This window comes from Pseudorca crassidens, chromosome 2 (genome assembly GCF_039906515.1).
Source record: "Pseudorca crassidens isolate mPseCra1 chromosome 2, mPseCra1.hap1, whole genome shotgun sequence".
In the NCBI taxonomy this organism is placed as follows: Eukaryota; Metazoa; Chordata; class Mammalia; order Artiodactyla; family Delphinidae; genus Pseudorca; species Pseudorca crassidens.
The window spans coordinates 180,419,579-180,435,387 of NC_090297.1; the positions used below are offsets into that span (position 1 = coordinate 180,419,579).

General features: G+C 36.1%; 1 protein-coding gene across 2 annotated transcripts in view; it reads left to right on the forward strand.

Annotated features, from left to right (window-relative positions):
- F13B (coagulation factor XIII B chain) overlaps positions 1-15,809 on the forward strand; it is a 41,059-nt gene that overhangs the window by 18,189 nt on the left and 7,061 nt on the right. For both annotated transcript variants that reach the window (XM_067729809.1, XM_067729810.1), the window contains exons 4-10: positions 913-1,089; positions 1,459-1,635; positions 4,319-4,498; positions 4,591-4,776; positions 5,880-6,062; positions 9,554-9,754; positions 10,484-10,666. In XM_067729809.1, the coding sequence (XP_067585910.1) occupies positions 913-1,089; positions 1,459-1,635; positions 4,319-4,498; positions 4,591-4,776; positions 5,880-6,062; positions 9,554-9,754; positions 10,484-10,666 (1,287 nt within the window). The remainder of the gene's footprint in view (positions 1-912; positions 1,090-1,458; positions 1,636-4,318; positions 4,499-4,590; positions 4,777-5,879; positions 6,063-9,553; positions 9,755-10,483; positions 10,667-15,809) is intronic.

Below are 15,809 nucleotides of genomic sequence, written 5' to 3' on the forward strand. Positions count from 1 at the left end.
CCTATTTTTTACTAGTAAACAAAGAATTGGAGTGGAATAAAAGGAAAGACCCTTAATGAAACTTTCTGTCACAACATACATAAATTAGTATTTCCTTCATTAGAGAAGAGTTTGAAATAATGCACATTATTTTATACCTCAAACCAATATCAGATAAACTTAAAAATAACCCAATCAGGGACTTCCCTGGTGGCGCAGTGGTTGCGAATCCACCTGCCAATGCAGGGGACATGGGTTCGAGCCCTGGTCCGGGAAGATTCCACATGCTGCAGAGCAACTAAGCCTGTGCGCCACAGCTACTGAGCCTGCGCTCTAGAGCCTGCAAGCCACAACTACTGAGCCCGCATGCCACAGCTACTGAAGCCCACGCTCCTAGAGCCTATGCTCTGCAGCAAGACAAGTCACCACAATGAGAAGCCTGTGCACAGCAACGAAGAGTAGCCCCAGCTCACCACAACTAGAGAAAGCCCAAGTGCAGCAGCAAAGACCCAACGCAGCCAAAAATAAATAAATAATAAATTTATTTTAAAAATAACCCACTCATTTGTATATATATATATGTATATATATAGTTAGTGTGGTGTTATCTATTTAAATTATACAAATCCACAGATGGGACATCATCAAAAAATCGCTACTGCACAAGTTTTCTATTGAATTGTGACCTTTGGCCAAATACACTAGAGTAGAATTTTAAAGACTGAAGACAGGTAGAGTTAGGATTCAGGGTGCATGAAGAAAGGGAATCCAGAGACAAAGGCAAACTTTGATTATTTTTCAATTTTGCCAAGAGCTGATTCTGTCATATATTGTTAAAATTCATAGAAAATACTTTTTGAGATTTCCTTTTAATATTCTAGGTTTAGGGATGGAGTTCATAAAACAAATGACTTTAATTTCTTTTTTTTTTAGAAACATGTTTGGCCCCTGAATTACATCACGGAAATTATTCCACAACACAGAAGATGTTCAAAGTGAAGGACAAAATACGATATGAGTGTGCCTCTGGATACCACACAGCTTCCGGGAAGAGGACAGAGGAGGTGGAGTGTCACCCGTACGGATGGGCCCTCACCCCACGATGTGCCAGTAGGTTCTCACTTTGAAGACGACTACTTTCACTTTGAAAACTCCCTCTCAGAAATGGGTACAAGTTGTTATGCGAATTATGTTCCTTTTTTCATATTTTTTTGCTTCTGGTTTTAATGATGTTGACAGTAGGCTTTCATCATTTCAAGCTCTCAAAGAGGGAAAAATCCTTTTAGCTCAGATACTTAAATTAAAATAAGTTTAATGATATTCAATAAATATATAAATTGGCAAGCTTTTACTAGGAATAACAAAATTTGGCAAAGTTGCTGATTTCTAATTCAGATATGGCAGGTAAGTAGTGGGTGAATTTTGTTCTAGCAGGAAAAATAACACTTCTTTGTTTTTTATTTGTTCTTTCATTTTTAGAATTAATATGTTCTTCTTTAAGATCAATAGAAAATGGTTATTTTCATCCTGTGAAGCAAACCTATGAAGAAGGAGACGTAGTTCAGTTTTTCTGTCATAAAAATTATTATCTAAGTGGATCTGATTTAATTCAGTGCTATAACTTTGGTTGGTACCCAGAATCTCCTGTCTGTGAAGGTAATTTTTAAAATTTCATACTCACACAAATAAAATATCATGTCTGAATCAGCTTTAATTTCTTTAATTTCTATGGAAAAAAGTCTCTGATGATATCTAATTCTTCTCCAGAGTGCTATTTTTTTAAATAAATATTGTCTTTTAAATCAGTGCTATTTTCAACAGTCTTTAATACATTTAATCTGAAGAAATCTTAATTTTTACATTAGTTTGTAGAGTGGATATATCTTTTAAATATATTTTTAAAAATCTATTATAAATTGTAAATCTCTCATTATAATGAATAATTGTTGTTGTTGGGAATTAACTAGATCCAGTTGTCCCAAGTTGGCAGCTTTGTGGAGGTACTTTCTTATTACTTAGCCACATATTCCCTGATGTGAAAATACAGTCTTCAGAACAGTGGGGTAAAGAGCAGGAAAAGCAGCAGAATGTTACCCAGATTGAAAATGAAAACTGAGGTCATCCAGTAAGAGCCACTGTCAAATGGGACGTCTGTGGTTCCATTTATATCACTGGCTGTGTTCAAGCAGGTGGTATGATTATCTGTTAAGAGACATCAATTCAATAGTCATATAATCACACCTGCAGTGTTATATGAAGGAGGTCCTGGTCTAGCAGAGGAAACAGATACAAATCATTGGTACAATGTGACAACTGGTGTAATAAAGTCAGGCATAAGGTGTTTGAACAAACACTGAAGGTTCTGATTGATATGGTGTGGGACAGTGTTTACAGAGGTGATGGATAATGTCTGAACTGGGCCTTAAAAGATAAATAGGACTTGGAGGATTGGGAAGGATGGGGAGAGGTAAAGGGCTTGATAGCCTCTATTGTCTCTGTAATGTAGGAAATAGTGTCATTATTAACAGGCAGGAGAAAGACAGGAAAGGAAAACTTGGAAGAGAGTAGTGAAGATTTGAAACAGTTGCTGGGAGGAACGAAAGAGGGGTCACCAGTGTTATGCAGTGGGGTTTCCCAGAACTGCCATCATTCTCTAAATGCTGCCATCATTCTCTAAATGCTCATCCTCTAAATTCTCTAAACAATGACTTTAATTTTTTTTGTTAGAAATATTCTTTTTAAAACTTTCCAGTGGTGCCCAACAGCCTTGCTCTAACAGCAGAGAGGAAGATTGTTAGCAAATTACCTGTAGCATATTATTTCAAAATGAAATGGCAGACCCCTACCTACTTATCACCTGTTCGCCCCACTCCCACCAAATTAAGTCAGGTGCCAACATTCCTGCTATCGTTTTCTAGCAAACAGTCCTTAGATGTAGGATGGGCAGTGTAGTCGTCTGAGTAATGCCTCCCTCCCTCCCAAAAGAAAATATTCATATTCAAGTCCCTGGAACCAGTGAATGTTACTCTATAGGGCAAAAGGGACTTTGCAGATGTGATGAAATTAAGGATCTGGAGAGAGGAATAATATCTGGGATTATCCATGTGGGCCCCAAATGTAATCATAAGCATCATAATTATATAAGAGGGAGGCAGAGGGAGATTTGACTACAGAAGATCAAGTATGAGATGTGACGATGGAAGCAAAGGTTGGAGTGAAAAAGGAAGGGGTCATAAGCCAAGGAGGGCACGCAGCCCCCAGAAGCTTGCAGAGGCAAAGAAGCTGCTTGTCTCCTAAAGGCTCCAGAAGGAACACAGCTCTCCTGATACCTTGATTTCAGCCCAGTGAAACCGATTCTGGACTTTGGCTTCCAGAAATGTAAGAGAATAAAGGTGTGCTATTTTTTAAGCCTCTCCATTGTGGTAATTGGTCACGGCAGCCATGGGAAATTAATATAGTCAGTATTTTAGAATAGTTAAGAGCAGGAGATTTTAATTCAGATAGACACGGGTTTAGGAACAGATCCACCACTTACTAATAATTTACTTACTTTATAAGTTTTAGTTTCTTTGTCTGTAATATGGGAGATGTAATAGTCCCCACTGAAAGTTATTTTAAGATTAAAGGAGATAATGAATGTAACGTGCTGGCTCTTTTAGTTTTCTATTGGCACGAACTTAACAGCTTGAAACCACACACCTGTGTCTCACAGTTTCTGTGGGTCAGGATTCTGGGTGGAGCTGACCTGGCTCTGTGTCCGTGTCTAACAAAGCTGCAGTCAAGGTGTCAGGTGGGACTGCGGTGTCATCTGGGGCTGGGCTCGGGAAGAACCTGCTTTCAAGTTCACTGTGGTTTGTGGCAGCATTTGGAGCTTGGCAGGCTGCGGAGCAGAGGGCTTCAGTCTCCTCCTGGATGCCCCTGCAGGCAGCCCTGTGCCCCCTGCCCTCTGACCCACCCCATTCGGAAGCTCGCGATGAAGCAGCTTGCTTCTCTTCCAGATCAGCTGCGAAAGAGCTCGGCAAGAACGGCCTTACCATACTGTGCTGCGAGAGTATGTGTGCATGGTCATCACATCCATCCTTGTGGCTGTGTTTAAACAGGTCACATGCATCCCATCATCTTGGCTGTGTTCATTGCTTAGAAGCAAGTCCCAGTTCCTGTTCTTGGGGAGGGGCATGACTCAAGGAAGTCAGCCTCAGGATGTGGGGATCCAGGGGGTGGCCCCAGTCTGTCTGCCATACTTCTTAGGGTCCTTGGCACAATGAATGTGCTTATGAAATCTTAACTATTATTTTTTGGTAATTATATGACTAAATATACTGATGTTTCTCCATAAAAGGAAGAAGAAATCGATGTCCTCCTCCCCCTGTGCCTCTGACCTCCAGAATCCAAAGGTACTCCACCACTTATCGTCACGGAGAAACAGTGCGTATAGAGTGTGGACTTAACTTTGAGAGGCAGGGATCAGAAGAGATACGCTGTGAAAATGGAAAATGGACAGAACCTCCCAAATGCATTGGTTAGCAGCACCTCAAATGAGCTTTCCCTAAAATGCAACCTGCGTGCATGTGGAGCTAAATGGTCTCTTCTGTTTCAATTTTCCCTTTTCAGAAGAAAAGCAGAGGATGGGCTGTGAGGACCCGCCCTTGGTTGAGAATGCTGCAGCAAACCTATCCTCCAAGGTCTATTATAATGGGGATAAAGTGACATACGTGTGTGAAAGAGGGTATCACCTCCGGGGACCAGAAGAGATAACTTGTAAACGTGGAAAATGGACCCTTCCCCCTGAGTGTGTTGGTATGTGTGCTGCGTTTCACATCCAGAGCTAAGCCTAGTGTGTAACATTTTCCTTTGTTTAATTCACACACTTACAGCAACGGTCCATTGCTTAGAAGAGTTTGAAACACACAGATAGAGCACTTACTCTGCTATTTTTCCTGAGCATATGGAGCTCTCTGTAGAATTTAACTGGATATAAAGAATTGGGAAACAAACAAGTTTTTAACATCTTGATGATAGTACTTTTGCATCTGGCCATTCTGAGCCCTCCACCCTCTGAGCCATATACCTGCTCTTTTATCTCACTGAAGGGCACAACCAGGGTACCACTCCTTGGTGCTACCCATCCTGCCATCCTTCTCATTTCTTTTTTTTCTTTTTTTTTTTTTTTTGCGGTACGCGGGCCTCTCAGTGTTGTGGCCTCTCCCGTTGCGGAGCGCAGGCTCAGCGGCCATGGCTCATGGGCCCAGCCGCTCCGCGGCATGTGGGATCTTCCCGGACTGGGGCACGAACCCGCGTCCCCTGCATCGGCAGGGGGACTCTCAACCACTGCGCCACCAGGGAAGCCCTCTCCTCATTTCTTGATCAGGTCCTAGAGAGACCACAGACATGTTTACCGAGGATATCTGTTGTGTAAGAGAAAAGCTATTAAAGATGCTAGAGAAATTAGCCGAGTAGGAGAAAGACTCTGAAGACAGAGAGAAAAATGGAAATTTTCATCCATGGGCTGATTGAGATCTGAGATGAAGAGAGATGAGAAGGAAAAAATAAAAGTGGATAATAACAAAGGTCAGTTTTTAAATGGACCATAATCGTTAGGTTAAAGAACACTGTTTACCTTTCTGTACATTTTAAGAGTATCTATAGCAAGAGTCCTTCAGAAGCAAGAAAAGTGAAAAATCCGCTGCATACTTGTCCTTCAGCAAAACATTTGCTCTTTAGTTTGGCTTAGTAAATTTTAACAATACTTAGCTGAATAAAGTTTCTCTGATTCTGGTACACTGAGAGATCAATTGTCCTAAATTACATAGTGAAATATTAAAGTACTATTGTATGCGCAGCTGTATTATATCATTATGTTGTTATGTTTGTATTAATTTAAAAATAACTTCTTTTCTTAGGAAATACTGAGAATTGTAATTCTCCACCTGATGTAATAAATGGAGCTGTTATTGGTGGATTATTAGCAAGCTACCCAACAGGATCCTCAGTGGAATATAGATGCAATGAATATTACTTATTGAGAGGAGCAAAAATATCTCATTGTGAACAAGGAAAATGGTCATCCCCACCTGTTTGCTTAGGTAAGATAGAGAACACATTGAATTAAAAAAATTTTTCCCAGCCTTATTGAGATACAATTGACATATAACCTTGTGTATGTTTAAGGTGTATAATGTGATGATTTGATACACAAATACATTGTGAAATTATTACCACAATAAGGTTAGTTTATTTATCCTTCACCTCATGTAATTTTGGGGGTTGTTGTTATGATGAGAGCATTCAAGATCCACTCTTAGCAACTTTTAAGTGCACAACATTGGGGTGGTTTTTTAAAAATTTTTTACTTTTATCTTATTTATTTTTTTATATATTGTTTTGTACATTAGGTCCCTGGAACTTATTCTGCTTATAGCAGGACACATTGAATTTGTTTTACCCTTATGTTTGTATTCTTACGTGATTTTCATATAATGTTTTATAGCATGGAAAAGAGAATTTTGTATATATCTTTCATTCTTCAAGTGTTTTACCTTATCGTTTCTGTCAGCAGAAAAACATCCCTAGTATCTTAGGGTTTAGGCTATACTCGTTCTTACCCCACTGCATTTTTTTTTTTTTTAATGTGGTAACATAAGAACAACAAAACTTTACCATTTTAACCATGTTTAAGTGTCCACTTCAGTGGCATTAAACATAATCACATTTGTGTGTCTGATTACATTTGTGTTGTCTTTCTCCTAACTGGAATTTCCCCTGGTTGTTTATATTCCTCGTTGTCTCTCTTATTGTCCTCAGAATGTCATTTGGACAGAAGAATAATCAATCCAATTCTTTCCTTGAAAGAGCATGTCGTTTATAGCTTTCTTTGCCACTGCTTCCTCACTTTTGTTTTATCTTGTTGAGCAGATAAAAATGTTTGTAGTTACTCTATATTTTGGATTAAGGCATGGATTAATTAATGTTAATGTTTTCAAGTAGAAAACTGAGGCAGCTATCTAAATAATTACCTAAATTGAAATTACTTTGGGAAAACAATATTCACCTCTCATTTCAAGCCTATAGATTTGCCTCATTTTTTAACTTTGCTAGTCAGAGTTACATTTAAAAGTAACGTACCTGGTCACTACAGTTGCAAAGAACTTCTTACATTGTGACTTCTACAAATAGAAAATTGCATGATAAACTCCCTATAAGTTAAAAAAGACGTTTAGTTAAAAATATTAGCCCTTTAAACTACAAAAGCAAATCATTGTTATCTACAAGAAAATTAATAAACATACAGAATAAACTAGAAGAAAACAGAAAATATCAGTAACCTTGCCGGAAACGTCAGTGACTTAGATAATGGTCTTTTACACCTTTTTCTACACCAGCTTCCAACATACATATTCACAAAACTTTATGATATCATGAAGAGGCTATGAATCTTGTTTCTTTCACTTAAACTATATTATGAACATGGTTTGCTATATTTCTACATTATATTTTAATGGCTATACAGTTTTCCTTAATGCAGATATGCCATAATTTAATTATTTTTTGATGGACATTTAGTGTGTTTTCAACATTTTTATATTCCACACAGTACATCTTGTACTAAATATTTGTACATGTAAATAATCTTTATTTTTTAATAAAATAAAATTAATTCTATTTATTTCACATGTTTTGTTTTTGTTTTCAGATTATCTGAAGAGGAATTTCTGGATCAAAGAGATCTGGAATTTTAATTAAATTTCTGATAATTTCCAAACTGCCCTTCATAAAGTTTATTCTGATTTATGATCCTAGCATCAGTGAATTAATGAAGTAGTTTCTTAATCTTTGTGAACTTGAATATCTTAATCTTTACATATTGTTAATTAAGCAATTAAACTTACTTTAATTGGATTTATTTGGGTATTAAACAGTTGACATTTTTCAATTTCTAATGGCCATAGGTGGTTTTTCAATGAACTGATTGTTCATAGTTTAGCGATTTTTCCATACCCATAAGAGCTTTATCTATATAAATTAATTATCCATTTGACAGTTATGTATATTGCAGCTATTTTTTGTTTTCCTCTTCCTTTTATTTATAGTGTTTTTAATATACATAAATTTAAGTTTTAAGTCAGCTCTTTCAGCATCTCCTTTGTGGTTTCTCTCCTTCAAGTCATTCTTAGTTTGCTGTTCACATTCACATTCAGATATATCTTCACCTGTAGTTTTTCTATTGCTCTCATATTTTCATAAATGATTTTGATGTTAAGCTTTTGATGATGTGATTGATATTGCATTGAATGGAAGTACAGTCATCTCTGAGGATAGAGACTGGACCGAAATTGTAAAGGAAAAGCTAGTAATGGAACAATCCCATAGGGAACAATAAGGTTTAAGGAAACCTATCATTTTCTGTCTGGAGCAATTGCCTCATGACATTTAGGCTTGGTGCCCACAGCCTAAAGCAAATACTGAGTGAAGATCATTTATTGTCATCAGGGCAAGAGGAGAGAGCTTTGTACATCTTACTTGTCCTGTGGGACTGAAAATACTCTCACTACGAATGGGAAAGATGGTGCTATAATTCCCATCTGTGAATTATTCCAGATGTTATGAACTTCTCAACCTCCCCCCTGCTGGTCTTCCCTGCCCTTATCCTACTTCAGCCAGTCTAGTCTCATTACTCCTCCCCAAGTAAGCCAGGTGTGCTCTCACCTCAAGGTAGTTCCCTGTGCCTGGAATGCCCTTCCCTCAAAAAATGACTTGGTTCAGGGGCTTCCCTGGTGGCGCAGTGGTTGAGAGTCCGCCTGCCGATGCAGGGGACATGGGTTCGTGCCCTGGCCCGGGAAGATCCCACATGCCGCGGAGCGGCTGGGCCCGTGAGCCATGACCGCTGAGCCTGCACGTCCGGAGCCTGTGCTCCGCAAAGGGAGAGGCCACAACAATGAGAGGAAATGACTTGGTTCACTCCTTAGCCTTCTGCAAGTCTGTTCAAAGATTACTTATTTAAGCCTGTCCCAACCACCTTACCTAGAAGCACAGCCCCCCTTCCCCCACGCCTCCACCATTAATTTTCCTATCGCACTTATTATATGTAGTTTAAGGATGGCCCCAAATTATAAGATCCATATATTTATTACATTTATTGTTGATTGTGTGTGTGTGTCTCCCAGTTAGAAGGTAATCTCCATGAGGGCAGGGATCTTTGTTTTATTCACCGACGAATATCAAGTGGTAAGTGTCCCACAAATATTACACAGTTAATACATTTTCTATTTGAAGATTTTATTTTATAGGAAGGAAATCAGGATGAACCTAAGTGGTTGTTGCCTTAAACAATATTTTTAATGTTTCAAATTAAGTGGTTTTAATTTATGATATATTGAAGATAATACAAAATATATAAATTCATTTGACAGCAATAAAGTGTATCCTTTATCATGTATATGTGTGAAGAGCTTTAATAATGATAAATGGTAAATATAAAATACTGCTTTTGATGCCTGTCATAATTTTTTTTGTAAAAATATATCACTTTCATACTTGTGAACTGAGTAAAGAATTGAAAAGACCCTTTGTTTTACAGAGCCGTGTACAGTTAACATGGATGACATGAGCAGAAATAACCTAGAGATGAAATGGAATTATGAAGGAAAGATCCTACATGGAGATTTAATAGATTTTGTATGTAAACAGGGGTATGACTTGTCTCCATCAACTGCACCCTCTGAATTATCGGTGCAGTGCAACAGAGGTGAAGTGAAATATCCTTCATGTATTAGAAAAGGTAAAACAGTAGTGCTTCCTGACAATTTCTTGGGTGACCAGTATCACAGGTGATCAGTATGAGTTCAAAGGATAAGACCCTAAGCAATCCACCACCCTCATCATCTAATCTATAAAATTGGGAATGACCTGATCAATTTCCAATCAGCACATACCCTTAAATAGGATCTATGCTGACATCTTTTAATTCTGTAAGTCAGTTTTATAAAGAGAGAAATCATGAGATTTTGTACATATCACCAGACTTTCAGAGGATGGATCACCCTCTTGTGAGCAATCAACAACCCTGTAAAGCATTGCTCTCCTCAGGGTTTGCAGGGGAGCATTGTCTCAGAAGAGGGCTTAAGGTAGAGTGAGAGACTTTGTGTACTCCTTGGGCATGGGACTGTCACTTTTAATAAAGAAACAGGAAGAGAATGCATACAGAAAGCATGGCCTCAAGACGGATCTTATATGCTTTCACTTTTGGCAAACAGAAAGGGGAAAAGTAAAATCCCAATAATTAATACTTTGCTAGTTTTAAACATGTATTTAATATTATGATATTCTAATGGCAATCATAAATTTTATGTATGAAGTTATTGCAGAAATGCTTTTGATATTTAAAAATTACTTGAGAGATGTCTTAAAAATGCTTTTACATGAAATATATTGTTTTATTTCTGTAGAGATTATAAAAACACTGGCTGCCTATTGTAGCAATTCATTGCAGACTTTATTATTTTTGCAGAATCTAAAAGAACATGTGCATCTCCCCCATTTATTAAAAATGGAGTTATTAAGAGTTCAACAGTCAGGACCTATGAAAATGGTTCCTCAGTGGAATACAGATGTTTCGAGCACCATTTCCTACAAGGGTCTAAGGAGTCCTATTGTTTAGAGGGAGTGTGGACTACACCACCATTGTGTTTGGGTAAGTACTGCCACATATGTCTCTATTTATTAAAATAAAACCATATTTTTCACTTCCTCGTCTCTTCGAGTTGATATAGCTCTAATATAAAATTTAAATTTTGCATTTTTGTTATTTTATTAGTGTGCTTGTTGAATTACTGGTTTCTACTCTTTCCTCTAGATCATGAATAACTAGAATCCAGCTCATTCTAACAAGTACTTTTTAAGTACAAACCATACATGAGGTACTGGGTTGGTAGGACCTATATGATGGTTAAGCTGTGTGCTGTGGGTAACCAGTCTAACAGTGGTCATTCAGTGTTATTGGTGCTGTGCTAGAAAACACGAGGACAGCGGGAAACAGATATAGGAATCGTCCCCTCAATCTGAAAGATGATAATGCCTTGTTGATGAGGCATCCTAATAAAAGTAACACTATCTCCCAAAATTCTCAGGAGTCATAAAATAGCATATTTTTAAATAAAAAGAAAATATTTCTTTGTGTTTATATCTGGCTTTCATTTATTTTCTTATCTTATTTCACTGTCTTGGACTTCAGTATAATGCTGAGTATAAGTGTTGGGTATCTGTGTTCTGATCTCATAACTAAATCTTTCAGTAATTCATCTTTAAATATGGTGTTACAAATACGTTAAAAAAATCAAAATAAAGATATAGAAACCACCTATTTCTATTTTGCTAAGAGTTTAAAAAAACCTTCAGTGCAGTGAGTTTAATTTTAGCAATATCTGTTGAAACAATCATATGATTATTACATTTATTTTTTTTTCCCTGGAATTACATTGCTTCTTTTTTGAATGTTAAAGCAGGATTGTATTTCTGTAATAAATCCCACATGGTTGTGATGAATTATGCTTTTTATATATTGTTGAATTTTATTTGCTAATACTCTACGTAGGATTTTTGCAACTATTTTCATGAGGGAGATTGGTTTGTTATTTTCCTTTTGGGTTTTGTATCAAGTTTCTGCTAACTTCATACAATGGGTTGGGAAGTATTCCCTTTTTATCAATTCTCTAGATTTTGTCTAAGACTGGTACTATTTCTTCTTTAATAATTGTAAGAAATCATCAGAGATGCCACCTGGGCCTTGAGGTTTTTTTTGAGGAAAGGTTTTAATGACAACTTCAATTTGTTTAATAGATATTAGGTTATTATTCTCTTCTCTCCGTTTCAGTAGGAAGTGGTTTGTAAGAATGTGTCCATTATATCTAAATTGTCAAGTTTGTTGACATAACGTTCATGACATCCTCTTAATGGTCTTTTTAATGCCTTTAGTGATGTGTCTTTTGTTATACTACTGTGAAGAAGTATGTCTTTCTGATATATCTTGCTGAGGGTCTGTAAATTTTATTGGTCCTTATAAGCAATCAGTATCTGCATTTTTTGATCCTTTCATCAAATGTTGCTATTTCATTAATTTATATTCTTGTCTTTATTATTTCCTCTCTTTACTTTCTTGGATTTATTTTACTATACTTTTCCTAGCTTGTTTAGATGTATACTTAGAGTACTAATTTTCATCCTTTATGTTTTTCCCTAAAAATGAATTTAAGGATATAAATTTCCCACTGAGCATAACTTCAGCTTCATCCCACACATTTTTATATTTTTGATTTTTACTATCATTCAGCTAAAAATTTATAATACCCATTTTGATATCTTCTATGCACTCTGAGTTATGTAGAAGTTTATTTTTTAAATTCTAAACATTGGAGGATTTTCTAGTTTTCTTTTGGTTGTTGATTTCTAGTCTAAATCCATTGAGACATACTTTGAATTATATCTGTTCTTTGAAATTCACTGATACTTAGTCTATTACAAGCATATACTTGTTTCAGGTAAACCTTTTTACTGGAAATAAATTAATTTTGTCCTTGTTGGGTTCACTGTTGTTACATACATATCAATTGAATTGAATTTTGTTTCTCATGTTACTAAGTTCATTCTTATCTGTCCAGATTTATGTTTGTTTGTTTATTTGTTTATTTTTCTACCAATTATCAAAAGAAGTGTGTTAAATTCTCTCACATGGTACATTTAAAAATATTTATCATTTTAGTTCTGTCAAATTTTGGTTATGTATTTTGATGCTATTTTATTAGGTGCACACAGATTGAAACATGTTGAATCTGTATAATTTGAGTCTTTCTTTACCTATAGTAATGCTTTGTTTTTGTTTGGTTTTGCCGTAAAATCTACTTTAGCTGTACCAACTGGCGTTTGCCAAGTATTTACAAGGTGTACAATTTTTCATCCTTTAACTTTCAACTTTCTGGATTCTTACTTGTAATGTGTATGTCTTACAAGCAATATATAGTTAGTGTATGTAAAATTATACTTATTCAGTCTGACAATCATTTCCTTTACAATGGATTATTTAGTGCATTTACATACTAATGTGATTACTGATATGTTTGGGTTTATAGCTACTACCTTACTATACTAGATATATATCCTATCTGTTCTATGTTCTGTTTTCTCTCTCTTTTTTTTTTATTGTTTTCTCATGGGCAAATCAAATTTTTTGTTATACCATTTTACTCTCTCATAGCTTGTGGATTATACGTTCCTCCAGACTTCTTTTAGCTGTTATCATAGAGATTTCATAATGCAAAATGGCCTTATTACAATTGAGTACAAATTCGTAGTTTTACCATTTCTCTAGGACACAGAACACTTTATTTACTCTTCCCACTTTTTGTATTATTATGTCATGCATTTTCATTGTACATATAGTTTAAGTCCCAAAGATATATTAATATTATGTTGTCCAACAATATTCTTTTAGATTTACCCATATATTTATCAGTAATTTGTTCCTCATCTTTTCTTTTTTTTTAATTTATTTTTTGATACAGCAGGTTCTTATTAGTCATCCATTTTATACACATTAGTGTATACATGTCAATCCCAATCTCCCAATTCATCCCATCACTACCCCCCCCAACCGCTTTTCCCACTTTGTGTCCATACGTTTGTTCTCTACATCTGTGTCTCAATTTCTGCCCTGCAAACTGGTTCATCTGTACCATTTTTCTAGGTTCCACATATAGGCATTAATATGCAGTATTTGTTTTTCTCTTTCTGACTTACTTCACTCTGTATGACAGTCTCTAGATTCATCCACGTCTCTACAAGTGACCCATTTTCCTTTTTATGGATGAGTAATATTCCATTGTATATATGTACCACATCTTCTTTACCCATTCGTCTGTCGATGGGCATTTAGGTTGCTTCCATGACCTTGCTATTGTAAGTAGTGCTGCAATGAACATTGGGGGTGCATGTGTCTTTTTCAATTATGGTTTTCTCTAGGTATATGCCCAGGAGTGGGATTGCTGACTCATATTGTAATTCTACTTTTAGTTGTTTAAGGAACCTCCATATTATTCTCCATAGTGGCTGTATCAATTTACATCCCTACCAATGGTGCAAGACGGTTCCCTTTTCTCCACACCCTCTCCAGCATTTGTTGTTTGTAGATTTTCTGATGATGCCCATTCTAAATGGTGTGAGGTGATACCTCTTTATAGTTTTGATTTGCATTTCTCTAATAATTAGTGATGTTGAGCAGCATTTTATGTGCTTCTCGGCCATCTGTATGTCCTCTTTGGAGAAATGTCTGTTTAGGTCTTCTGCCCATTTTTTGAATGGGTTGTTTGTTTTTTTTAATATTGAGCTGCATACGCTGTTTATATATTTTGGAGATTAATCCTTTGTCTGTTGATTCATTTGCAAATATTTTTTTCCCATTCTGAGGGTTGTATTTTCATCTTGTTTTTAGTTTCCTTTGCTTTGCAAAAGCTTTTAAATTTCATTAGGTCCCATTTGTTTATTTTTGTTTTTATTTCCATTACTCTAGGAGGTAGATCAAAAAAGATCTTGCTGTGATTTATGTCAAAGACTGTTCTTCCTATGTTTCCCTCTAAGAGTTTTATGGTGTCCGGTCTTACATTTAGGTCTCTAATCCATTTTGAGTTTATTTTTGTGTATAGTGTTAGGGACTGTTCTAATTTCATTCTTTTACATGTAGTTGTCCAGTTTTCCCAGAACCACTTATTGAAGAGACTGTCTTTTCTCCATTGTATATGCTTGCCTCCTTTCTCATAAATTAGTTGACCATAGGTACGTGGGTTCATCTCTGGACTTTCTATCCTGTTCCATTGATCTATATTTCTGTTTTTGTGCCAGTACCATATTGTCTTGATTACTGTAGCTTTGTAGTATAGTCTGAAGTCAGGGAGTCTGATTCCTCCAGCTCCATTTTTTCCCTCATGAGTGCTTTGGCTATTTGGGGTCTTTTGTGTCTCCATACAAATTTTAAGACTTTTTGTTCTAGTTCTGTAAAAAATGCCATTGGTAATTTGATAGGGATTACATTGAATCTGTAGATTGCTTTGGGTAGTATAGTCATTTTCACAATATTGATTCTTCCAATCCAAGAACATGGTATATCTCTCCATCTGTTGGTATCATCTTTAATTTCTTTCAACAGTGTCTTATAGTTTTCTGCATACAGGTCTTTTGTCTCCCTAGGTAGGTTTATTCTTAGGTATTTTATTCTTTTTGTTGCAATGGTAAATGGGAGTGTTTCCTTAATTTCTCTTTCAGATTTTTCATCATTAGTGTTTAGGAATGCAAGAGATTTCTGTTCACAAATTTTGTACCCTGCAACTTTATCAGATTCATTGATTAGCTCTAGTAGTTTTCTGGTGGCATCTTTAGGATTCTCTATGTATAGTATCATGTAATCTGCAAACAGTGACAGTTTTACTTCTTTTCCAATATGTATTCCTTTTTCTCATTTTCTTCTCTGATTGCCGTGGCTAGGACTTCCAAAACTATGTTGAATAATAGTGGCGAGAGTGGACATCCTTGTCTTGTTCCTGATCTTAGAGGAAATGCTTTCAGTTTTTCACCATTGAGAATGATGTTTGCTGTGGGTTTATCGTATATGGCCTTTATTATGTTGAGGTAGGTTTGCTCTATGCCCACTTTCTGGAGCGTTTTTATCATAAATGGGTGTTGAGTTTTGTCAAAACCTTTTTCTGCATCTATTGAGATGGTCATATGGTTTTTCTTCTTCAATTTTTTAATATCGTGTATCACACTGATTGATTTTCATATATTGAAGAATC